The sequence below is a fragment of the Pristiophorus japonicus genome, chromosome 17, assembly GCF_044704955.1.
Source record: "Pristiophorus japonicus isolate sPriJap1 chromosome 17, sPriJap1.hap1, whole genome shotgun sequence".
Lineage (NCBI taxonomy): Eukaryota > Metazoa > Chordata > Chondrichthyes > Pristiophoridae > Pristiophorus > Pristiophorus japonicus.
Window position 1 is genome coordinate 102,708,493 of NC_091993.1, and position 25,737 is coordinate 102,734,229.

At 44.9% G+C, this 25,737-nt stretch overlaps 1 protein-coding gene across 2 annotated transcripts in view; it reads left to right on the plus strand.

Moving 5' to 3' along the window:
- The window catches only part of LOC139228246 (copine-8-like), a 781,549-nt gene that overhangs the window by 690,018 nt on the left and 65,794 nt on the right, over positions 1 to 25,737 (plus strand). For both annotated transcript variants that reach the window (XM_070859423.1, XM_070859422.1), the window contains exons 16-17: positions 247 to 374; positions 13,228 to 13,330. In XM_070859423.1, the coding sequence (XP_070715524.1) occupies positions 247 to 374; positions 13,228 to 13,330 (231 nt within the window). The remainder of the gene's footprint in view (positions 1 to 246; positions 375 to 13,227; positions 13,331 to 25,737) is intronic.

Below are 25,737 nucleotides of genomic sequence, written 5' to 3' on the forward strand. Positions count from 1 at the left end.
GCAATGGTAGTAAAGACTATTATTAGACTCTATAATGAAATAGTGTAGGAGTTGAAATATCGACCAAGCTGTGAGGTAGATCTGTGGCAAAAAAGGGGTGAATATGTGATTAAAATAACTAAATGGAAAATAGTAATTTTACGTAAGTACAGAAACCTGCCCTTAGTTTTCAAACAGTTATCAGAAAAGAATGTGTGCTTCTCCGCAATCTCCAATTGTATTTTATTTCCTTTGAAAATCTTGCAGAATGGTAACCCTGACAACCCATATTGTAATGGTATCGAAGGAATTCTGGAAGCATATCACCGGAGCCTCAAGACAGTCCAGCTTTATGGGCCAACAAACTTTGCACCAGTGATTAACCACGTGGCACGGTAAAATGAGCAACTCTTTAGCACGCTGTTTATACAGTCTTGTCCTTTTTTTTGCATCCATTTTAGATGGAAGCATCATGTAAATATAAATAGGTTCCAGAGATTCGTTTAGTGCATGTCACTGCATGATAACCTACTGAGGTTAAAAAAACACTGGAAATCTGTTGAAATATTTTGCACTATAATAATTACTTTTCCAAATAGTCACGTTTTCTATCACACATCAGTAACTGCATAAAGTAGCAGTTCTCAGCGTTGATGAACATTGTAATGCTCTGAGTTGTGCAAATTATACTGGTGATGTGAAATGGGAACATATCTCCACAATGTAATGTACAATTTAGTATCATCAGTACAATTGATAGACCTGCATTTGAACCTATGTGGAAGTGGATAACTACTGGTGTTATCTATATATAGTAAAAATCTTGCATATACTTCTTTTCCACAAACTTTACTTCTTATTGTCACAAATTGTGGTCATATTTAATATTGAAATGTAAACATTTATATTAGCAACTTTCACCTTTGGTTCATGAACCAATCGAATCACTCAAAACATTTTTAATCTGCCAATTTTTTTTGCAATAATTAATATTTGTAATGTCCAATTATTAGATTTTAAACCAAGAACAAAGAATACACATTTCATAAATTACAGATTTACCCATTCAATGGGGAGAGTGCAGGAAAGTGGAGTTGAGGCCAAGATCAGATCAGCCATAATCTTATTGAATGGAGAAGCAGGCTCGAGGGGCCAAATGGTCTAATCCTGCTCCTATTTGTTATGTTCTTATGTTCTTAATAGCCTTGTGTGTGATTTATTGCCTTCTCTGAAGGCACAAAAGGGGTTGCAGACAGGGCAGGGGGTGAAGGCTGACAAGTGGGAATGTGGTGATAGTTGGGGCCTTATAACCTGAAAGGGGAAATGGCAGTTTGAGTCCCGTTCTCTTGGCCTTTTCCCCCAAATATCTGCTAGACCTTACCCCGACTAAATACTGCCAGGTTTGAGAAATCCCCAATTCTGCCATACTTTGCTCCACAGACGCATCCTCCTTATTACAACTAGATCTCATGACCCCCTTCTCCAGTACCCTCGTACCCCCCACATATTAGGACTCACCGTCAGTGTGCACAGATCCATTACAGCATATTCCCAGTATTACTTGATTGCAGAATGTCGCCCATTGTTCAATTACTCTGGAACCTCGCTCCTCAATGGTCTCCATCCCAAAATTCCTCTCCTCGTGTCCCCAGATCCCGTAATTTGTCGACTGTTCCAAGAACCCGTCTCCATAGCACCCCCGGCCCACAAGACCCCCTTCCAGTGCTTCCAGGTCTTGGGAAACCCCTTTGTTGGATCCTGAGATCAATCACATTATTGCCATTGGCTTCCTCCAATGCTGATAAATCAATGGGCCCAAATTTCCCCATGAGTTGCACCGTTTTTTTTTTATGTTAATTAATTTTTCTGGTGTATTTTTTTAGTTGCAAATATGGCCATTTAATTTGCACCAGTGTAAGTGAGTTAGTTAGGTTTTTTATTAGGTCAGTTTTTTTTTCAAAAGGGGGCGTTCCCAGCCACTTTACACCATTTATGCCAATTTGGCCAGAAAAAAGTTGTATTAAACTAACTTAGGGCAGCGTATGTGTCCAGTTTTGTCCACACAGAAAGACTTTACTTACAGTTAAGGAATCGCGCAAGTAACTACATTTAAAGCACCACCAAGCACCAAACAAAGCACAAAAAGTAATAAGCAATTCATTAATAAATAAAATAGAAGGAACCCTGCCCTTAAAGCACCAAGACCAAAGAAATAAGCAATCAATGAATAACAAATAAAAAAATAGAAGGAACCCTGCAGCTAAAGCACCAAAATCAATCAGTAAATAACAAATAAAAAATAGAACTCCTACCTTAGGGAATGCAGCGGACCACCGATGAAGGAGCCCATTCGACCAGGGCTAGGGACGGCGTGCTCTGGCCCCTCTCACACAGCCTGCAGCGCATGTTTGCTGAAACGGCCTGCCAGGAGCTACTGCACATGCGCACAGACTCTAGCGTGCATGTGCAGAGATCCCGGTGCTGATTTGCCCCCCTCTCTTTCTTCTGCGGCACGCCAGCTCCACAGACGGCCCGAGAATCGGCCATGATCGCAAGGATTTTTTTTGGCGCTGCTTCTGAGGTAAAATGTCGGCGGGGGACTCGGAGATGCGCCGAAAAAACCGGAGGGCTAAATTTGGGCCTTATGTCCCTGATAGTACTGCTTGGCTTAATATCTCTAATCTTGCATTTCTCCAACTCATTGGACAATGTCACAGGAGATTTGCTCGTAAAACTTTGTATTTTAAACAAAAGGAATTTTCAAAACATTGATTTCAACACTTCCAACGGTGCTGCTCCCATTTTTTTCAATACAAGATAGTCAGTATAATCGGGAATTCAGAAGCAACTTCTTTAACCAAAGAGTGGTGAGAATGTGGAACTCACTACCACAGAGAGTGGTTGAAGTGAATAGCCTCGATGCATTTAAGGGGCGGTTAGATAAGCATATGCGGGTGAAGGGAATAGAGGGTTATGCTGATAGATTTAGATGAGGAAAGACAGGAGGACACGCGAGTGGAGCATAAACGCCGGCATGGACTGGTTGGGCCAAATGGCTTGTTTCTGTGCCGTATATCCTATGTAATCCTATGTTTTATAAAATAAACGATCTCACTGAGATAAGGTCAACAGTCAATCCAAAAGGCTTCGCATACATTATTAGAACATCGCTGTGACAAATCATTGCTTTAAAGTTTAAAGCAGGAATAAAAATCGCACCAAGTCAAATAGTGGTGAGGTATCCACTGTGTTGTGGGGGACTGCCAATTTATCCAAACTCTACCATCACCACCAAATGTGCCAAACAACCTCGTCTGCGACAAGCAATACCGTTCGTTCCAGCTAAACCTTTGTCTGTTGGTCCAGTGAACAAACATGGGTTTACAGCAGAGGAAATGCAGCCTTATTTCTTCATGGTATTTAAAAGCAAAAATTTAGTAATACAAGCATACAGTACAATGATTTATTCTGTATACAACACCAAAGCAGAAAGTTAGAATGCCTCAGTCTCAAAGATTAAAGAAGTTTAGAAGTTAAGATTCCGTTGTCCCAGGAGCTCAGTGATATTGTGACAGTGGTTAGAGATTAGCATTGGCATTATGAAAAGAGGAAAACAGTGAGGATAAATGGTAGACAATGACACCAAGATTTTCCAACCAGCATTATTTTAGCACCAGGTTAGCCATTTTATATTGCATATTGCCAATTGGAAAATCTGGGCCTAATTTAGCTCCATCCTGCCAGGGTGTAACAATAAAGTTCAAATAAGGTACTTGTATTACATCTTGTGCAGGTAATATTTTAAAAGTTTTGTCAACACTCGAAGTCCAAAAGCCTGGAAATGCCCAACTTTTGCCATTGCACTGCAAATATGGCAATTTATGTAGAATGAATTTAAATAAAGGAATAAGGCCAAATGCCGCACTGTATATGTGCAATTACCCAATCAAAGGGGGGAAGGGGAAACATGATTTGTTTTTGTCACACCTTGAATTGACACAAATATTACATTATTGTGAAGTTGGTCCTCCCTCAGACAGATTAACACATGTAAATTGGGGTCTACATTCACCAAGAAGCACCGACTGTTCAGAACTAAAATCTGAAAGAAACAGCCCTGGTAGTTTATGTGCATACTAATAATTGTTGCTAATTTATATGCGATGGGCAGAAATATAGCTGGGGACTGAGGCTCAGTACATTTTAAGAGAGTGGCAAGAATTTTATATTTTCTCTATGTTTAACAATCTCAAAAATGTAACCTGTTCAACAGCTTCAGTCATGGTGCTCATAAATTGATCCCTCCTTACGTAACAGTAATTTCTATCCTGCAATTTCGAAATTCCTGACAGTGCTTCTTTAGTGAACATGGTCAAGATGCTATCCATCATAGGCAGTCCCTCGAGTCGAGGATGACTTACTTCCACGTCAAAAAGTTCACAGGTGTTTCAATGAAATTCCAGGACTCGAACTAAATCTTGAAGGATAGAAGATGCCTGTGCGTGGATTTTTTTTAACGTGTGGTGGCTGTTGCACACCAGCCACCACACGGGCTTGACAGAACTGGATCTTGGTCCAGTGGCAAGGATTACCCTAGACAACTGGAGACCAGCTCTGCTGCACGGACTGAGCGCACACATATCACAGTGTGGGATGGCCCGTGCTGCCCCTGGGCCCTCACCTCTTCTGGGCCCCGAACTCGCGCCTCTCCTGGGCCCCGATCACATCGCTCCAAGATCTTATCATCTGAGTCAGCAAAAATAGAGGGTTTGGACAATGAAACATCATTCTGCTTTGTCTTCTTGGACAAAATCTTCTTGGGACAGAATGCTATCTCACTGATGTCATCTGTTGGTCTGTAACCAGTTTGAGTGATTCTTGTTGATTTGACCTGTCTGTGTGCAGTCTTGAGAGAGTGCCTGTGAATACTAATAAATCCCTCTTCAACATTTACCATATTGGACTTTGAAGTCCAAATCCGAAATATCCTCAAATCCCAAATCTCACTCCCTTATCCATATCTAGAAAATGGACCAAAAAGTGGCAATCAAGAGCTTGCTTAACCACAAGTACTAGACAGTCACACCATGTGTGTTGCATATAGAACACCTCTCTAGACTAGTCCATTACCAAGTTGCCTCTTCAGATGTAATATCATTCTGTAATTATATGCACAGAAACAGCAGAACCTTAACAATAGGCTGATCTCCCACCTGAAAATGTCTTGTGCCAAACTACCATAAGGAAAAACCGTTACTAGTGCAATCTAATCTTCAAAAAATATCCTTGACATATTTTCTGGTTTTGTATTATTGAATAGTTGGGTGCAAAAGCAATAGTCAGATTTCTAATTCTCATTTATTTCAGATCAATGGATTCTTTGTCTGGCCCATGAAAATATCTTTTCCATCATCTTGTAATCACCATGCCTCTCATCGCCTATAATCTCAGATGTTTCCCTATTAGAGACATAATTAATTTTTGTTTTCTTATTAATTTTATAAGGTACATAAGTAATCTGGTGTGATGCTTTTTCTGTACAAAAAAATTAAACAAAATACTTTAAGTAGCCATCAACTCGAAATGGTTATTGTTTGCCAGCTTACAAATCAATACAAATTGTTTTCTGCGTCTAGTTTGGACAAAAAGCGGAAGAGAACACCTTTTTACAATTTCAAAGCATGGCGATCCTCAGTCCAACTCAGTTAGGAACTGAGTATTGCAGATCGCCTCCTGTACGGCTCAGAGACGTGGACCATATACAGTAGACACCTCAAATCACTGGAGAAATACCACCAACATTGTCTCCGCAAGATCCTGCAAATCCACTGGGAGGATAGACGCACCAACGTCAGTGTTCTCGATCAGGCCAACATATCCAGCTTCGAAGCACTGACCACACTCGACCAGTTCCGTTGGGCGGGCCACATTGTCCGCATGCCCGACACAAGACTCCCAAAGCAAGTGCTCTACTCGGAACTCCTACACAGCAGGCGATCCCAGGTGGGCAGAGGAAACATTTCCAGGACACCCTCAAAGCCTCCTTGATAAAGTGCAACATCCTCACCGACACCTGGGAGTCCCTGGCCAAAGACCGCCCTAAGTGGAGGAAGAGCATCCGGGAGGGTGCTGAACACCTCGAGTCTCGTCGTCGAGAGCATGCAGAAAACAAGCGCAGGCAGCGGAAGGAGCATGCGGCAAACCAGACTCCCACCCACCCTTTCCTTTAACAACTGTCTTTCCCACCTGTGACAGAGGCTGTAATTCCCGTATTGGACTGTACAGTCACCTGAGAACTCACTTTTAGAGCGGAAGCTTGTCTTCCTCGATTTCGAGGGACTGCCTGTGATGATTACAGATTTTCCAGTCTGCATGGCCAGTGGCACCAGCATGAAACAGCAGGCAACTTGGCCTTTTGCCCGCTCCTCACTCTAAATGCACTATTGACAATTTTCCAACAGGTTATATTTCAAAATGTGCAAGAGCTGCAAAATGATAATAACGCTGTTACAAATGTTGAACCTGTACTAGATATTCCCTTGAGCTCAGTATCTCAATGCTTCTGTACAATCAGGAATATATACCCTTACTGCCCAATGGGAAAATGAGGCCAAAAAGTGGGAATAACCCTTCCCAACTCATAAAAGTGGCTTCCCAGGCTTTTCCTAGGACTAATTTCTGAAGAATTCCCAAATATCCCACAGCAATGTAAAAGAGACAAAACCCAATCTTGTCTTTTTTTGTCCATAGGGCTTACGAAATGAACATTCCCAGATGCTGGGATGAATGATATTAGGGCCAAAATCTTATGCTTTATTCAGTCCCATACTACTGGACTTGCTCTGTACACTAATTTTTATGCTGCACAAAAGTCCAGCCTTGTAGTACTTACAATTTGTGTGCCATTGGACAATCACCAAAGACATGTTCTATCAAATTTTTTGAATTCGATTTTAACAATTTCCCATAAGTTTTAGAGTGTCAAAGATCCAAGAAAAATTGGGCATATGTTTCAACTTGTCTATCACCTGAATATGTCTTGTCAAAAGTAAGGTACCAAATACAGCACATCCTACAAAAGCAGAAATGGTTTGGACAGACATTTGGGAGTGGAATCTGAGCCCAGGCTTCTTACCTGTTCAAGAGATCATCATCTTCATTCACTTACCCACTCCATGAAACTAATGATATTCTTAATTACCTGCTGGTCAAGAACCATGTGGTGATAATGTTAAAGAGTAATAGCTTCATTAAGAAGTGGTTCTGGATTGTCTTACACCAAGATGTTTTTACAGTCTAAATGCACTCTGAGTGCAGTTTATTTTACAGAATATCATATATGCTGACACTTCACAACAAACGTAGTTCAGTATCCTTAGCTCCTTATTTCTAGATCTGTACTAACCCATCATGATCATATTAAATGGTGGTGCAGGCTCGAAGGGCCGAATGGCCTGCTCCTGCACCTATTTTCTATGTTTCTATGTTTCTAAGCAACTTTTGTACACAGATCCTCTGATAATATGGTGACTTGTTTGGTTGTTGCGTGTCTGCCTTGATCACACACTTGTGCTGGTTGTCTTCCTTGGCTGCTCTCACGCTACATTGGCCTTTTCGGCAGCCCTTGGCAGTGCAGGCACTCCAGCCCTCCATTATCTCTGCCACACTTTTCTCTGCCGAGTCCCACTCTGCTTCTGCCTCTTCCAGTTGTCCAAGATTCACTTTCCTCTCTTGGCTTTATCCCACCTCACCGCAAAATTAAATAGGTATGTCACAGCAGCTGCAGACTTACCACTTGTACTCTCTCTGTCCCCTAAACTCTCACCTGAACTCTGTTGTTTATTACTGCATAGTACTTTCCAACTTTGCAACTGTCATTGCAGCATTCTGTTCTATTGTTTATCGTTTATTCCTGGCCCCACTTCACCAATACCGAATGTTCCTACACTGCGTTTTTGTTTCCCTGGCTTCGCTTTCCCTCCACAAATGTAGAATAGCTCAGTCCTATGCATTTTTCTGCTCTTGCTTCCCACAACCTCAATGATGCACCCAACGAGTCTGCTTCCTTCTTTCCCTGCTCAGCTAATGGGACCACAGTGATGTCTAACAAGCCCACTGCTCCTCCATTTTATAGTTCAGAGGCATGAGGCCTTTGCCTCTGATGATTGCATTTCATTATGCACCCAAGGAGAGGTCATTAATTTGCATTATACAGTCTTTACTTTTCCCCCATTTAATCTTTGGGTAAGGTTACCCGTCGAGGCCCCGACCTGCGGGAGAACACTAGCGGCAGGTCGGGGCCATAAAAGGAGCGGCGAGCAGCGGCCCAGGATCAACAAGGAGCAGCACGAGCTGCGATGGCAGCGAAGAGTGACGTCATCAAGGTCCAGGTCGGTGATTGGAGCGTGGGCAGATACATCATGAGCGACGAGGTCGGGGCGAAGGAGCGGCGAGAGATTGTGGAGGGATGTGATCGGGGCCCAGGAGAGGCGTGAGTTCAGGACCAGGGGCCCAGGGGAAGCACAGGCCAGCCCACACTGCGATGTGTTCGCACTAGGTCCATGCAGCAGAGCAGGTCTCCAGTCGTCTTGGTTAATCCTTGCCACTGGACCAAGACCTAGCTCTGTCAAGCCCGTGTGGTGGCTGGTGTGCAACGGCCACCACACGTTAAAAAAATCCACGCACAGGCATCTTCCACCCTTCAGGATGTAGTTCAGGACCTGGAATTTTAGGTCCTTCATTGGAACACCTGTGATCTTATCCTTTTTTTGGCGTGGAAGCAAGTCATCCTCGTTTCGAGGGACCGTCTTTGATGATGATGACAGTCTACCAAAGCCTGACTCGTGACGTGTGCAGCTTGCTTTTCTTACTCGGATTCTGTTCAGGCTCTCCATCTTTGCTGCTTGCGTTTTTATTTCTTTCCACTGTTCTTTCTCTTTATTTCTCTTCTTTTAATGTTTCCTCATTAGCGAAACATCTGGCTTTCACAGAAAAAAATGGATGGAATGGGGGAATAAAATCTTCAAAAGATAACTAAAAATCCTTGAATCCTATGTAATAAAATCAGACTTTGGGAGCGAAATTCAGTAGCATCCCAATTGGGAACGATATCAGCTGTGAGTCAGGACTTCCTGCGCCAGGCACCAAGTCCCGTCCCGGCAGCTAAATTGGGCTTACCGCCCCCGAGAGGAAATGGAGCGCAATGTCACGTGATCTACTTTCTTTCGGGGACGGGTCAGGGGCGCTAACCGTGGAAATTTTCCAGCACTATACGGAGAGCCAATAGCACTGACGGGAGCAGAGGGCCCTCCCCTTCCATTAAAGAGGAGGGCACACTGCGAACCCTGCATCAGGGCGAAGGGGCCACCACTACACCACTGGGCAGCAGGGTGATGTCGCAGCAGCCCGGCACAGAAGCGGAGTGCACGGACCCCGCGATTTCAAGAGGGCAAGGTCGGCCATTTTTTAATTTGTCAGCATCGCATCACCCCTTTAATTTTCGCCCCATGAGCAGACTGAAGCCTGGTTCGTGACCCACGAGGCTGGCACAGACATCGCTCGTGGGATGCCACTGAATTTACGCTCTGGGGCGAAAACGGGTCGTTGCCCATCATCATAGGCAGTCCCTCGGAATCAAGGAAGACTTGCTTCCACTCCTGAAGTGAGTTCTGCAGCGTATGTAGGCACCTTTAGTAATGACTCAACGAGGCAGGGTATGATACTTAAACTGTGTAGCCCTGTAGTCCTTTATTTGCAGCTTCTGGGTGCCGACAACAAGCTGTAAGTTCCTTTTTATACTGGGTTACCTGCAGTGTGCAGATAACCCTGAGGTCTCCAGCACCCTCTGGTGTACAGATAAGGTGTGTACAGTGTAAGGGTACATTCAGTGTTGCATAACAGTGTTTCAGACATCACACAGTAAACAGGCATGCATACACAACAACACTCCCCCCTAAGCATTTTTCATATCCTTATTGTCATGATCAGGGGAGGTGATCAGTGGTAGGTTGTGGTGAGGGTTGTGTGGTTGCCGGGTGTGAACCCTGTGCTTGAGGCTGGCCTCGTACGTTTCCCCTCCCTCACACACAAACCAAGTGGGTGTCACTGTTGTGGGATCCCTCGGGGAGGTAGCCACGGCAGCAGTGGGTGGTGTGTATACACTGTGATGTGGGTAGTTGTGGGCAGGGCCACAAGACTGGGTGGGCTCTTTGTCCACCAATTGGGATGAGGGTCAGGTCATTCCAGGGTTTGCCAGGGAAGCTGGAGGGTATTGACCTCATGCTCCTAGTGTTGGCCCTGGTGGCCAGAGTTGTAGGGCTGGTCTGGTGCAGGTTGCCATTGGTGGTGGCTGGGCTGCCCATTGACCACTGTCCCTGTAGTGGGTCTGCTCCCACTGCCTGTGTGCGTGTCATGCAAGGGGCATCACATTCGTTCCAAAGGTCCAGGCTACATGGTCAGGTAGCCTGCTGGACCTGGTGGTCTCCCACAAGGGGATTCCATTGACATCAGCATGGTCCCTGTAGGACCCAATGTCCTTTGGCAGTGTCCTACCGGTATACATGACACCTTGGCTCTGATCACACATAGTCGAGCCTGCATTATACATTCTAGCATTTGCATCACTTTTGGGTGTCCTGGTTTCAACAGACATGGTTACATTAGGCAGTTCACATTCTTTATCATTATTGTTAAGCATAATAAATTTGTTTTTAACTTTACTGACACCTGCATTCATCTCATTAGTCACATTAGTTAAACCAGCATCACAATTCATGGTTACATTGCATACATTTTCATACTTGCACCCTTTAATTGCATCTTTAGCTTTAAAGTCTGTGTACTCAAATAGTTGAAACTTCTCCTTTAAATTTTTTTGGTTACCGGTCTCCTTTAAGGGAGCCTTCAAATCCAATTGGCCGCTCGATGTCACATGATGCTCCTCTATGTTCATTCGTGGCATGGTGGAGGCCATTTTGATTACAGGTTCTGCTGCTTGTGGTGCTGCAGCCATTTTCTGGTCTTGCTGCAGGTAGGCTGTGGTGCTCTTTTCTTCCACAGGTTTGATCCTGGATGTTGGGAATCCATTTCTTTCGTCGATGTTCACCTCTTGGAGTGCTGCCCTGGCTCGGAAAGTGGAGTTTGGATCCTCGGTCTCGAAGATTTTGCTGTGGGCAGTCGAGCTGGACAGTGGAACCTCCGGATGCTGCGATGGATCCATGTTCGAGGTCGATTGCCGGAGCCCGGAGACCTGGAAGCAGCTTCACTTGGACAGGATGCCGTTGTGGTCGATTGCCGGGATTCATCCAAAGTTCTTCAAAGGTCGCTTGGCTCATTGCAGACTGGCTCGCCCCTGTGTCGCTCTCCATAGAAACTGGGACTCCGTCGACATCTACTTTCATCGCCCACGGAGAACTTTTGTTGGAGCAGGTATGAGTTCCATACTCTTCTTTCAGGGGCTGAGCAACTTCACCTTCCTCTGTGTCGGAGCCCCGGTGATCAGCCAACTCATCAGAGACGCGGTGAGTAAAACTTTTTCTGCACATCCTTTGAAGGTGCCTTTTCTCTTTGCATGCATAGTCTTTGTAATGGCACTGGTGGGTCCTGTGGTTTCCTCCACAGCGCCAGCACGGGGCTAGCCGGTTTGCCCCATGTGGCGGACTCAGGGTTGCGGGACTCGGGGCAGTGTTTCTGCCCTTAGAAGTATCAATGCGGTGCACTGCTCTCGTCGGTTTAGAGTCCCTTAGTGCTTCATTTAGGTGGTCACCAAAGTCGCACAGTGCAGCCAGTCTCCTTAAGTGTTCCAATCTTTCTACAAAAGCATCCCAATCTTCCCCATCGGTAAATTGCTGAAAGATGCTGAGATTCGACATGCTGAGCGTGTGGTTCGTGACCTCGTATTCCCGTCGCCAGTTGTAGCGTATGTAGGCACCTTTAGTAATGACTCCACAAGGCAGGGTATGATACTTAAACTGTGTAGACCTGTAGTCCTTTATTTGCAGCTCCTGAGTGCTGACAACAAGCTGCGAGTTCCTTTTTGGACTGAGTTACCTGCAGTGTGCAGGTAACCCTTAGGTCTCCAGCAGCAGCACCCTCTGGTGTACAGATAAGGTGTGTACAGTGTAAGGGTACATTCAGTGTTGCATAACAGTGTTTCAGACATCACACAGTAAACAGGCATGCATACACAACAAGTTCTTTGGTGGCTGAACAGTCCAATACAAGAGCCGCAGACGCTGTCACAGGTTGTTCAGATAGTCGTTGCGGGGGAGGGATGGGTGGGACTGGTTTGCCGCACGCTCTTTCCGCTGCCTGCGCTTGATTTCTGCACGCTCTCGGCGTTGAGACTTGAAGTGCTTAACGCCGTCCCGGATGCAGTTTCTCCACTTAGGGCGGTCTTCCCCTTTGACTCTTATGGGCACTGTGAACCAGTGGCCTGCTTGCTTGTGTCTGTCATTCTCCTGTCCCCTGCATTGCTTATACCAAATGTCTTTGTGCCTCTTAACATCCTCATACCCCCAATCTTCTTACCTGTCACTCTTGCAATTTATCTGCTCTCTTTTCTAACACTTACCTGATCAACTGTGTAACTGACAACTTCTACTGTCAAATTGAGAATCAAAGCATACTACAGTACTGGAAACTACAGATATTCCTTGCTCCCCTGTGAGGCAAAACTGATCCCTTCTCAACGATGACCATAAACCTGTTTCACATCGAAGGAAAAGCCCCATGTCTTTCTGTCATCTTGATTCTCATTGTGAGAGTAACAGCACATAATTATGGGCAATGATTGGACAGGATAGCGGCACGTTGGAGTGGCCAGCTTAATTCTTTGGTGGGGAGTACGGAGGCAGATTGGACAGGTGAGGGACTTTGAGGTTGAATCTCCTAAATGTGGGTTTATAAAAAAATCTTTCCTGCATTCCAGATTTAATTCAAATCACTATACATTTTTGCAGCGATGGGAACACTGTGAATAATGTCTAACTACGAGGGATTCATTACATATTGATTGAGTCAAATTCTCACCTTTTAAGGCCCAGCAGAATTAATCATTTGTCTGAAGTGGACACGTATTTTGTGTAGATATAAATGATTATATTTTATTATGTCCTGCTCCCAGGGAGAGGTCAACAGCTTGCATTATGAAATCTGCCCAAGGCAGTCCGAAATTTATGAACTTTACCCAGCTAGATGTTCTAATTAGTGGTGTCATTTTCTAATACCCCGTTCGTCTGGTTTCTACAGGTACGCAGCAGCAGTACAAGATGGTTCACAGTACTTTGTTCTGCTCATTATAACAGATGGAGTTATCTCAGACATGGCACAGACTAAAGAAGCTATTGTTAACGTAAGTCCTGGTTTATTCCTGTTAATCTAGCAGGTCATATTCAGTGTAAATTGAATTCTACTGACAATCATCCTTGAAAACATTTCACATTTAATATTGTACCTACACTGCAAAAAGTGTAATCTAATGCAAAATCGTATTGAAGATTTCTTCAATTATTTACTGAAAGTAAGACTCTTACAATAAGATCGTCTTTGCATAACCTTTTGACACATGTGGATTACTCCTTTGACAAAAGATGTATAATCAACACAAAATTTATCTGAAACATTCCATTATCTTTCCTCATTTCTCAATTTAATTCCCAATTATTATTATAGTTTGGTTGTAAAATTTGATCCTTCTCTTGCTATTTTGTAGTTTGATTACTGGTGGTGAAAAACAATGGTCCATTTTACATGTTGTTGGTGCATGTTTGGAGAGAACTTTGGCAACCATAGAATCATAGAAACATTTTGTCACAGAAGGAGACCATTTGGCCCATCGTGTCCATGACAGTAATTGGTACATCTGTGCATATGGTGGCAGGATAATTCATTAACATGCAGCTGCAGTTTTTAAAATATGTAAATTGTGGTAACATTCTTTATAAGTAGGTGACAAACAATTTGAGGTAGAAATGAAGCTCAGTCGTTTTGTAGAAACTTGCAACAATTTTTATTTTATGCTTTCTAACTGAGAAACCTAGGTAGGGTTGCCATTTCAGGTTTGATGTATTCCCGAAGCTCTGATCACATGAAGCCTGATCATATCACATCCAGTCACATGACATCTGATCACATGACATCTACCCGCAGTTTGCAGATGTTATTGCATTATTACCCCACATGTTTCAATGCAATCTGCACAAGTAGATGATGTACAGAATTTGTAAATCTTGGATTGTAATTTAATCTTTATTTCTGATTTCCAATCCCAGGCATTGATTACGTATGAGAGTAAAAACTCAGGGTCTAGCATCTGAGGTATCAAAATTGTCTTTCAAAATCAGGCAAATGGTGTTACGAGATAATTAGGCTGTGTAATTTCAATGCTTAATTTATTCCCTACTACTCAGAGCAGGATTAACATTCTTGGCCATTACCGTAATAGTTAAGTCGCCATCAAGCCATTTGAGAAGTGCAAAATGAGTGTGATTGCAGGTGAGTCCTGTTTGGCCAGATTTCTGCTAGTAAGGCTGAAGAAATCCTATAGTCTAGACCAAACCTGCCCAGCAGAAACTGAAGTCGTTAGCATTTGTAATAGTTATCATTAAAATAGTATAGATCATCATCATCATAGGCAGTCCCTCGGAATCAAGGAAGACTTGCTTCCACTCCCAAAGTGAGTTCTTTGGTGGCTGAACAATTCAGTACAATAGCCACGGACCCTGTCACAGGTGGGACAGACATTCGTCGGGGGAAGGAGGGAATGGGACTGATTTGCCGCACGCTCCTTCCGCTACCTGCGCCTGACCTCTTCACGCTCGCGGCGTTGAGATTCGAAGAGCTCCCCTCGAAGACCAGGCCCTCAAATCTACCACCAACCTCAAGTATAGAAGTGGCAAGCACAACATCATGATTTCTAAAAGTGGAAAACATCCACAAATTGCCAATCAAATTTTGACAGAACACCACTTTCAGAGATGCGGGTTTTCTGTTCCACAGCGACCTCTCTCAAAGTCAGTCACTCTGGCATCAGAAAAAGATAGTAAACTTTATCATTCATATATCACAGCACTCAAGAGCATTAATCTGGCCTTTCCTCAATGCCTGCTAATTTTCCCATGGGAGCCATTAGCAGTCTCTTGAAGAAAACCTTAATCAACTTACATTTTAACTCAATTTTCATTAAACTATTAAGCTTGCAAAATTGAGTTTACACTGCAAGAAATTTGGGGTAGATACAGGAAAACTGAACCGAGATAAGGAGAAACTTCTTCACCCAGAGAGTGGTGAACCTGTGTAATTCTCGACCACAGGAAGTAGTTGAGGCCAATTCACTAAATATATTCAAAAGGGAGTTAGATGAAGTCCTTACTACTCGGGGGATCAAGGGGTATGGCGTGAAAGCAGGAAGTGGGTACTGAAGTTTCATGTTCAGCCATGAACTCATTGAATGGCGGTGCAGGCTAGAAGGGCTGAATGGCCTGCTCCTGCACCTATTTTCTATGTTTCTATGAACCAAAGGACTGAAATTCCACAGGCTGGGAACAAACGAAAGAAAAAGAAAGACTTTGATTTATATAGCGTCTTTCACGACCATCGAACATCCCAAAGCGCTTTACAGACAATCAAGTACTTTTTGACACAAAAGCAAAATACTGCGGATGCTGGCATCTGTAGTCACTGTTGTATTGTAGGAAGCGTGGCAGCCAATTTGCGCTCAGCTAGCTCCCACAAACAGTAATCTGATAATGACCGAATAATCTGTTTTTGTTATGTTGATTGAGGGATTAATATTGGCCAGGACACTGGGGATAGCTCCCCTGCTCTTCTTCGAAACAGTGCCATGGGATCTTTTACATCCATCTGAGAGAGCAGACGCCTTGGTTTAACGACTCATTTAAACGACGGCATCTGCAACAGTGCAGCATTCTCTCAGCACTGCACTGGAGTGTCAGCCTAGATTTTTGTGTCAGTTGAGGGAGAAACGAGTAAATATCCAACCCCACAATCAAAGATTGCTTTGAGGGGAATTCTACCCATTATACCCTCCTGAGTCTGAGACCTGGGGTGACTTCCATTATGGGCCTGGTACCTTTCTGCAATGCCCATTTAATCCCCACAGGAAGGAGAAAAAGTGAAATGTCTTTTGAGTCTTCTACCTTTCAAGGGCCACTTGTTCAATCCGTTAGATCGGCATGCGCGCCTCCAATTTTGCAGGCAATTGTTGGGGTAGATGTCTCCGATGCTCCTGTACAGATGAGGTCTGCCTGCATTGATTATTTAAATGTCCCCATCACCACAATTTGGGATTAGGACAATATCATTTTCAGCTGGTGAATGAAAGTCCTGCCTTCTCCACAGTTCTGGAACTTTGGGACCTATGTCCTTTTCTCTGCAGAGTCTAGAAATGCTCTTCTCCTAACAACATAAGAAATAGTAGCAGGAGTACTCTATACGGCCCTTCAAGCCTGTTCTACCATTCAATAAGATCATGGCTGATCTTCTACCTCAACTCCACCTTCCCGCAATACCCCGCAATACCCTGATATCCCTTGATCCCTTAATATCCATAGAATTCCCTTACAATCTAAAATTTCCAAACACACAATTCGAATGGAGAGACCTGTTGCCAATTCGGTTTTGGCTGAATGTTGAGCCCTGTCCAATTAAAATATTGTGATTTGCAAGCCTATTATAGGCTCGATGGGCCGTATGGCCTACTCCTGTTCCTATTATGTTCTTATATAAATTACCTGGAATTGGGTATGGGTAGTACAAATTTGAAGTTTGCAGATGATACAAAACTTGCCAACGTAGCAAACACTGAGTTTGGATAGTAACAGACTTCACCTATGATGGTAATTTGACTCCCATTTGTGACTCAACAAACTGGTATTGATCGTTTGGGGCGAAGGAGCTGTGAGAGACTGTGGAGGGATATGATCGGGGCCCAGGGGAGGCATAAGTTTGGGGCCAGGGGCCCAGGGGCAGCACGGGCCAGCCCACATGGAAGATGTAGTTCGGGTTTTTCTTTCGAAACACCTGTGAACTCATCCTTTATTTGGCGTGGAAGCAAGTCATCCTCGTTTCGAGGGACTGCCTCTGATTGATTGATTGACAGTTTGGTTCAATTCACTTTGGTTCTATTGTATTCCTATCTGACCCTGAGCTGAGCTTCCGACCCCATGTCCTCTCCAAACTGCACCTTCATAATATGACCCGACTCTGCCCCTGCCTCAGCCCATCTGCTGCTGAAATACCCATCCATACTTTTGTTGACTTGACTATTATAATGCTCCCCTGGCTGCCCTCCCATCTTCCACCCTCTGTAAACCTAAGTGCATCCTAAAAACTGCTGACCGCATGCTAACTCGCAGCAAGTCCCGCTCACCCATCACCCCTGTCCTCGCTGACCTACATTGGCTCCCAGTCCAGCAAAACCTTGCATTCACAATTCTCAACCTTATGTTCAACTGATTCCATGGCCTCGCCTCTCCCTATCTCTGTACCTACCTCATGCCCTATTACCCTTTCAGAACTCTACCTTCCTCCAATATTTGCCTCTTGTGCATGCCCAATTTTCTTCGCCCATCATTGGCAGCCGTGCCTTCAGCTTTCTAGCCCCTAAGCTCTAGAATTCCCTCCCTAAACATCTCTACCTCTCCTTTACAGTGTTCCTTAAAATCTACCTCGCTGGCCAAACCTTTGGTTGTCAGTCCCAATAGCTCCTGTGAAGCGCCTTTAACTACCTTTTAAGGTGCTATAAATGCAAGTTTTTGTTGTAGTTTTTCTTGACTTTGGTCAGTGTCATATGCAGACTGATAAAAGGAAAGTCTCTCTTTAAATCAAAAACAAAATGAGGAAAAAATAGATTTCAATGTATATTCCTTCACATAGATTTATATTTTTTGAGAGATTCCAAATGAGGAGTAGGACATCAATCCTTGGTGAGTCCTTATCCATGCTCGTGTCCTTTTTTCACACTTTTGAAACTCTTATGAGGGAGAAGTTCTGCACGCTACCACATAAAATAAAATAAAATAAGATCCTTGGATGTGCAATTCTGGTGCACTGCAAACGTTTAGCGTCGTAACTTGATGCTGAGTCAGCTCTGGTTCTGGATTAATTGTAATGTATTCAAGTCTTGTTTCTTTGTCTGTTCTGATCCATTTTATATAAAGGGCACTCAGTGCCTCCCTCATAAACACAAAAATTGGCTACTCACAGAGAGATAACAATAAAATCTAAAGAGTAGTCTGGGCTTGAGACCCAGCTATTAAATGGGCTGCAACTGGAAAAGATGTGAGCATATCACATTAAAAAAGAATAATTTATAGCGAAGCACATGGGCCCCAATATTTACAGGGAGATGGGGATGGATTGGGGTGCGGGGGACTTGTAGCGGCCTGGAACCCCAAAATATGAAGGTCCTGCCATATTTAACGGCAGGAACTCAATTGAATTGTTTCCCCGGCTGGCAGCTGGCCAGATTGAGAGGCTGGCTGTGGCTGGCTGTTGAGTAGGAAGGTCTGTGCTAGTATGCTACAGCTGAGGACCAGAGAGGAGGGAGTTAGAAATCGCAAAGGGGGTGGGAGGGCAGGGGGGGATGACTGGAGAGATCGCAGAGTGGGGTGGAGTCTGGCAGATTCTGGGGAGCGAGGGAGGCAGATCACGGCAGGTTAGCGTGGGGGTCCAGAGGGAAACACTCCTGCTCCTAGTGGCCCACCAGCAGTGCTTTAAAAAGCACTTACTTCCTGGATCCGGCCGTCTCGCTTTGGTTGCCGGGTTTCCCGAAGCCTTGGAAACTCAGCCCACAACCGTTAAACCTAAAGGGCTGATAAAATCTGAGGCACGCAGCCTCATTGACATATTCAAATTGCTGACATGCTCCTCAAGAGCCGGTTACTCGCAACCCCCCACACCCCTCCACCAACCCTGGTAAACCGGAGCTAGGCAAATTGGGGTCGGGTTTCAGATTTTTAAGAATTTAATTCCCCCTTTAACGCCCATCCTGGGGGGGATAAGATTCCCCTCATGGTATTTGACATTCATGCTAAATTGATAGATGCAATATTAGATGCAGCGTAGAACTTTAAGGGCCTCAAGCTCTCTTTCACCCTCTGATTGCAGCGAGGTTCCCCAATTGGCCATTCACAGTTATTGTCTGCTGCTGCCAGCACAGGCCTACGGAAAACCCGTAGTGTGGGTGAAAGCAACCTATTTCTAAAGTGCTTATTCAGCTTCATCTCTGCAGCATCAAGTTGATTCTTTTCACATTCAGCTCAATTAATTGCCACAGGAATGCTAAATTGTCATCTGGCACAAAACAACTTGCTTCGAAGATCTGACACAATTCCAACATTATGCTAATATTGGATCTGATCTAGTAATTATTTTGTTCCATGACAGAACATGAAGCATCAAATCTTCTTCCTGAAAAACCAATCAAAGTGTGATTTAATAAAAAATAACTTGGTTATTACACCCAAAGCTACGTTATCTTAATGGCTGTGCAGGCTATAGCGTTTATAGCAGCTATTTTATTTTACCCTGAGTTGCTTTATTGTTGAGAAAGAAAGTAGCTGATAGTTCCCCCGAGATATAATTAATGGTGTTCATTTGTTGCATAATTAAAAGGCAATTTTTGGTAAAATAACCAGAAGTTCTCCCTTACTTTTAAACTGTCATTAATTATTCACTGCCAGAGAATTGACCTTGGTGTATTTTAATAATCTCCCTGATCTTTTACGTAATCTATACTGACATGTCTTTCTGAATCTTCTGTGCCATCCTGGTCGCTGGGGGAAATTTGATGGGGTGAAAAGTTCATGACTATCTAATTGTGGTATGCCATTTGGGCTTTCCTGCCAAGACATGTTTTATAGTCATTCAGAATGGGTAGAGTTGTCAGTGAAAAATGCTATCCTGTCCAGAAAATCCTGACTGCTAAGGGAAAGAAAATAGGCTGGCATTTTACACTTATTCCTCATTCGTGAAGAAATCTTAAATAGCAAGCCACCTTGACTTTTCCTGCTTCTGTGCTGTATGTTCTATGTAATTCTGGACGATATTTTCCTGCGATTCAAAAAAAAATGACAAGTGGGTGGTAGTGAGTCTGTTGCAAGATAACACGTGTTATAACACGTGATAACAGCAAAGGCTATGGGGCCCCCACAACGTCCTGGCTATCATGCTGAAGACTTGTGCTCCAGAACAAGCCACGCCTCTAGCCAAGCTGTTCCAATACAACCGCAACATTGGCATTTCCCCAGAAAAGTGAAAAATTGCCCAGGCATGTTCCTATCAACCAAAAGCAGGACAAATTCACCCCGGCCAATTACTGCCCTATCAGCCCACTCTAAATCATCAAAATGATGGAAGGTATCGCTGACAGTGCTGTCAAGTGGCACGTACTCACCTACTCACCGATGCTCAGTTTGGCTCCTGCCAGGATCACACCGCTCCAGACCTCATAACAGCATTGGTCCAAACATTGACAAAAGTGCTGAATTCCATAGGTGAGACAAGAGTGACTGCCCTTAACAGCAAGGCAGAATTTGATGTGAGAGCGGTATCGAGAAGCCCTCGTCAAATTAAAGTCAATGGGGATCAAGGGGGAAACTCTCCACTGGCTAGAGTCATACATGGCATTAAGGAAAATGGTTGTGGTTGTTGGAAGCCAATCATCTCAGTCCCAGGACATCGCTGCGTGAGTTCCTCAGGGCAGTGTCCTAGGCCCAACCATCTTCAGCTGCTTCATCAATAACTTTCCCGCCATCATAAGGTCAGGAGTCGGGATGTTTGCTGTTGATTGCAGTTTTCAGTTTCATTTGTAATTCCTCAGATAATGAAGCATTCTATGGCTGCACAGAGCAAGACCTAGACAACATCCAAACTTAGGTTGACAAGTGGCAAGTAACATTCACGCCACACATGTGCCAGGCAATGACCATCTCCAAAAAGAGAGAGTTTAACCACCCCGTCTTGACATTCAATGGCATTACCATTGTCGAATCCTGTACCATCAACAGCCTGGGGGGTCACGATTGACCAGATACTTAATTGGCCCAGCCATATAATGGCAACAAGAGTGGGTCAGAGGTTGGTGTTCTGCAATGAATGATTCACCTTCTGATTTACTAAAGACTTTCCACCACCTACAAGGCACAAGTCGGGAGTGTGATGGAATATTCTCTGCTTGGCTAGATGAGTGCAGCTCCAACAACACTCAAGAAGCTCAACAGCATCCAGTCCATTTGATCAGCACCCAATCCACCACCGGAAATTGTAGGGAACGAAGGGCCCAAGTTTCCGCACTCTGTAAAAACAGCGCACCTCCATAAGGTGCACCGACTTTCTGGAATAAAAAGGGAGCCGAAAACTTACCTTGTGATTCTCCGGTCTCCTCAGGATGTCTTCGTGCTCGGCATGGTATCGGGGGCAGAGCCAGGTCCCAGCCCTAGCCCTGGCCGAATGGGCTCCCCGGGCAGAGATCGGGACTCGAGCCTCCCGTTCAGCTCTCCCCCTCTCCCTCCCTCCCGTTCAGCTTTCCCCCCCCTGCCCCTCCTCCCCCCCCTTCCGTTCAGCCTCCACCCCTGTTCAGCTCTTCCCCCTCCTCTCTCCGCTCCCACCCTCCTCTCCCCCCTCCGCTCCCCCCTCCTTTCCCTCTCCCTCCCCTCCCACCCTCCTCTCCCCCTCCCTCTCCCCCCTCCTCCCTCTCTCTCCCCCTCTCCTCCCCCTCCTTCCCCCCGCCCCCCCCTCACTCCTCCCTCCCTCCCCCTCTCTCCCCCTCTCTCTCCCCCTCCCCCTCCCCCTCTCTCTCTCCCCCTCCCCCTCTCTCCCCCCTCCCCCTCACCAGCAAAGTTGCCTGTGTCACCAACAACTGCACTTAATATCCGCTGGAATTAGCTGCAACACTAACTGAGTGGAATTGGTCCGGGGGCAGGGAGATGGTGGTGCAGTGCTCACCTTCCATGCAACGCCGCCCTGGTGACGTTGCCTGAGGGATCCGGCACAAAGTTCCTGTCCAGGTCCGGCGTTGCAGCTTCCCACAACCTCTGTGAGCGAAGTTGTGGAGCTCGCAAGGAATTGTGGGCAACGAAGAGGTGTGAGAATGAAAGGGGCCATGCAAACTGAAGCACGACAAAATATCTTAGACTGGGTGTTGTGTAATGAGAGAGGATTAATTAGCAATCTCATTGTGCGAGGCCCCTTGGGGAAGAGTGACCATAATATGGTGGAATTCTGCATTAGGATGGAGAATGAAACAGTTAATTCAGAGACCATGGTCCAGAACTTAAAGAAGGGTAACTTTGAAGGTATGAGGCATGATTTGGCTAGGATAGATTGGCGAATGATACTTAAGGGGTTGACTGTGGATGGGCAATGGCAGACATTTAGAGATGGATGAATTACAACAATTGTACATTCCTGTCTGGCGTAAAAAGAAAAAAGGGAAGGTGGCTCAACCGTGGCTATCTAGGGAAATCAGGGATAGTATTAAAGCCAAGGAAGTGGCATACAAATTGGCCAGAAATAGCAGCGAACCCGGGGACTGGGAGAAATTTAGAACTCAGCAGAGGAGGACAAAGGGTTTGATTAGGGCAGGGAAAATGGAGTACGAGAAGAAGCTTGCAGGGAACATTAAGGCGGATTGCAAAAGTTTCTATAGGTATGTAAAGAGAAAAAGGTTAGTAAAGACAAACGTAGGTTCCCTGCAGTCAGAATCAGGGGAAGTCATAACGGGGAATAAAGAAATGGCAGACCAATTGAACAAGTACTTTGGTTCGGTATTGACTAAGGAGGACACAAACAACCTTCCGGATATAAAAGGGGTCAGAGGGTCTAGTAGGGAGGAGGAACTGAGGAAAATCTTTATTAGTCGGGAAATTGTGTTGGGGAAATTGATGGAATTGAAGGCCGATAAATCCCCAGGGCCTGATGGACTGCATCCCAGAGTAGTTAAGGAGGTGGCCTTGGAAATAGCGGATGCATTGACAGTCATTTTCCAACATTCCATTGACTCTGGATCAGTTCCTATCGAGTGGAGGGTAGCCAATGTAACCCCACTTTTTAAAAAAGGAGGGAGAGAGAAAACAGGGAATTATAGACCAGTCAGCCTGACATCGGTAGTGGGTAAAATGATGGAATCAATTATTAAGGATGTCATAGCAGCGCATTTGGAAAATGGTGACATGATAGGTCCAAGTTAGCATGGATTTGTGAAAGGGAAATCATGCTTGACAAATCTTCTGGAATTTTTTGAGGATGTTTCCAGTAAAGTGGACAAAGGAGAACCAGTTGATGTGGTATATTTGGACTTTCAGAAGGCTTTCGACAAGGTCCCACACAAGAGATTAATGTGCAAAGTTAAAGCACATGGGATTGGGGGTAGTGTGCTGACGTGGATTGAGAACTGGTTGTCAGACAGGAAGCAAAGAGTAGGAGTAAATGCGTACTTTTCAGAATGGCAGGCAGTGACTAGTGGGGTACCGCAAGGTTCTGTGCTGGGGCCCCAGCTGTTTACATTGTACATTAATGATTTAGACGAGGGGATTAAATGTAGTATCTCCAAATTTGCGGATGACACTAAGTTGGGTGGCAGTGTGAACTGCGAGGAGGATGCTATGAGGCTGCAGAGTGACTTGGATAGGTTAGGTGAGTGGGCAAATGAATGGCAGATGAAGTATAATGTGGATAAATGTGAGGTTATCCACTTTGGTGGTAAAAACAGAGAGACAGACTATTATCTGAATGGTGACAGATTAGAAAAAGGGAAGGTGCAACGAGACCTGGGTGTCATGGTACATCAGTCATTGAAGGTTGGCATGCAGGTGCAGCAGGCGGTTAAGAAAGCAAATGGCATGTTGGCCTTCATAGCGAGGGGATTTGAGTACAGGGGCAGGGAGGTGTTGCTACAGTTGTACAGGGCCTTGGTGAGGCCACACCTGGAGTATTGTGTACAGTTTTGGTCTCCTAACTTGAGGAAGGACATTCTTGCTATTGAGGGAGTGCAGCGAAGATTCACCAGACTGATTCCCAGGATGGTGGGACTGACCTATCAAGAAAGACTGGATCAACTGGGCTTGTATTCACTGGAGTTCAGAAGAATGAGAGGGGACCTCATAGAAACGTTTAAAATTCTGACGGGTTTCGACAGGTTAGATGCAGGAAGAATGTTCCCAATGTTGGGGAAGTCCAGAACCAGGGGTCACAGTCTAAGGATAAGGGGTAAGCCATTTAGGACCGAGATGAGGAGAAACTTCTTCACCCAGAGAGTGGTGAACCTGTGAAATTCTCTACCACAGAAAGTAGTTGAGGCCAATTCACTAAATATATTCAAAAGGGAGTTAGATGAAGTCCTTACTACTCGGGGGATCAAGGGGTATGGCGAGAAAGCAGGAAGGGGGTACTGAAGTTTCATGTTCAGCCATGAACTCATTGAATGGCAGTGCAGGCTAGAAAGGCTGAATGGCCTGCTCCTGCACCTATTTTCTATGTTTCTAAAATGCAATGAATCAATACATTTTTCAGTCCTTTCTGCCTTTTAAGAAATATTTAATAATTACAATTGTGAATATTCATCTGTTAAAGCTGAGTTATCTTCCTAACCTCAATAAATAGGTAAACTGCCTCAGCACTAACACACATGGCTCAGCAAGCCAGGGAAGGGGCATCAAGGGTCCAACAAGCAGCACTCCAGCTTTGTGCAGAGGGTCAGCACTGCAAGAGCGGCCCTATACCCCCAGGGGTCAGAAGGCCCTTGAGAAAGAACGATGTGAGTACATCACTAAGGCTGTCAATGCCAGCAGTGTCACCCCCACCACCTGGCTCCAGTGCTCAAAGAAGTTTCATGACCTCAGATCAGTGGTCAAGCACCACTAGCCTCACACACTGCTCAATGGACAACCCCCAATCATTTACCTGCCAACAATCTGCACCAATGACCAGGGGCATCTCCCATTCCTAACCTCACCTCACTGCCTTGGAGGAGATGGTGCAGGCCATTCTTGGCAGGGGCACGGTTGAGCCCTTGGCCAGCGGTGGGACTGAAAGGGTATCCTCGTATGTTATCCTCCTTCTGACATGCAACTCTTGCTTTCCCACCCTTCCCTCACCACAACATCACCCTTGTGCCTTCCTCATTTCACACACCCAAGAAATGCAGCCTGCCCAGCCAGTGGGTCAACAAGAAGAGACAACCTGCCCAGCCAATGGGACTGCAGGCAGATGATCCCATCCCCGATATCCCAGCCACAAAGGGACAGTCTGGGATGCATCCTTCCATCTGATTCCTCTTCTTTGGCTTCTTCCTCTTCCCTCTGCAAGTGGATACTGTAAATGTGAAATGACAACATAAAATGCTGGAAATACTCGTTTGGTTAGGCAGCATGTCAACCTGAGACGTATACTCTGTTTTTCTTTCCACGGATGTTGCATGACCTGCTGAGTAATTGCAGCATGTTCTGTCTTCTCAAAGGTCTTCATTTACTATCCGAGCCCTTGCAAGCATCCAGCAGCACTCCCTACACACTTTTAACAAAAAAACACATCTATTGCAGCAAGCTACCACTTCAATAAAATCAAAGAAATCCAATCCAAACCCTTAAATTTAAACTTACCTGAATGATAAGTGTCTCCCTTTAAGAGCTGCAGACATCGCCACTGTCAGCCTGCTTAGGATTCAGCTCTCGGGTCGAAGTTCACGTTGGTGACTAAGTCAGTGCTGCACGCCAACTGATGTCACCACGCCACCATTTT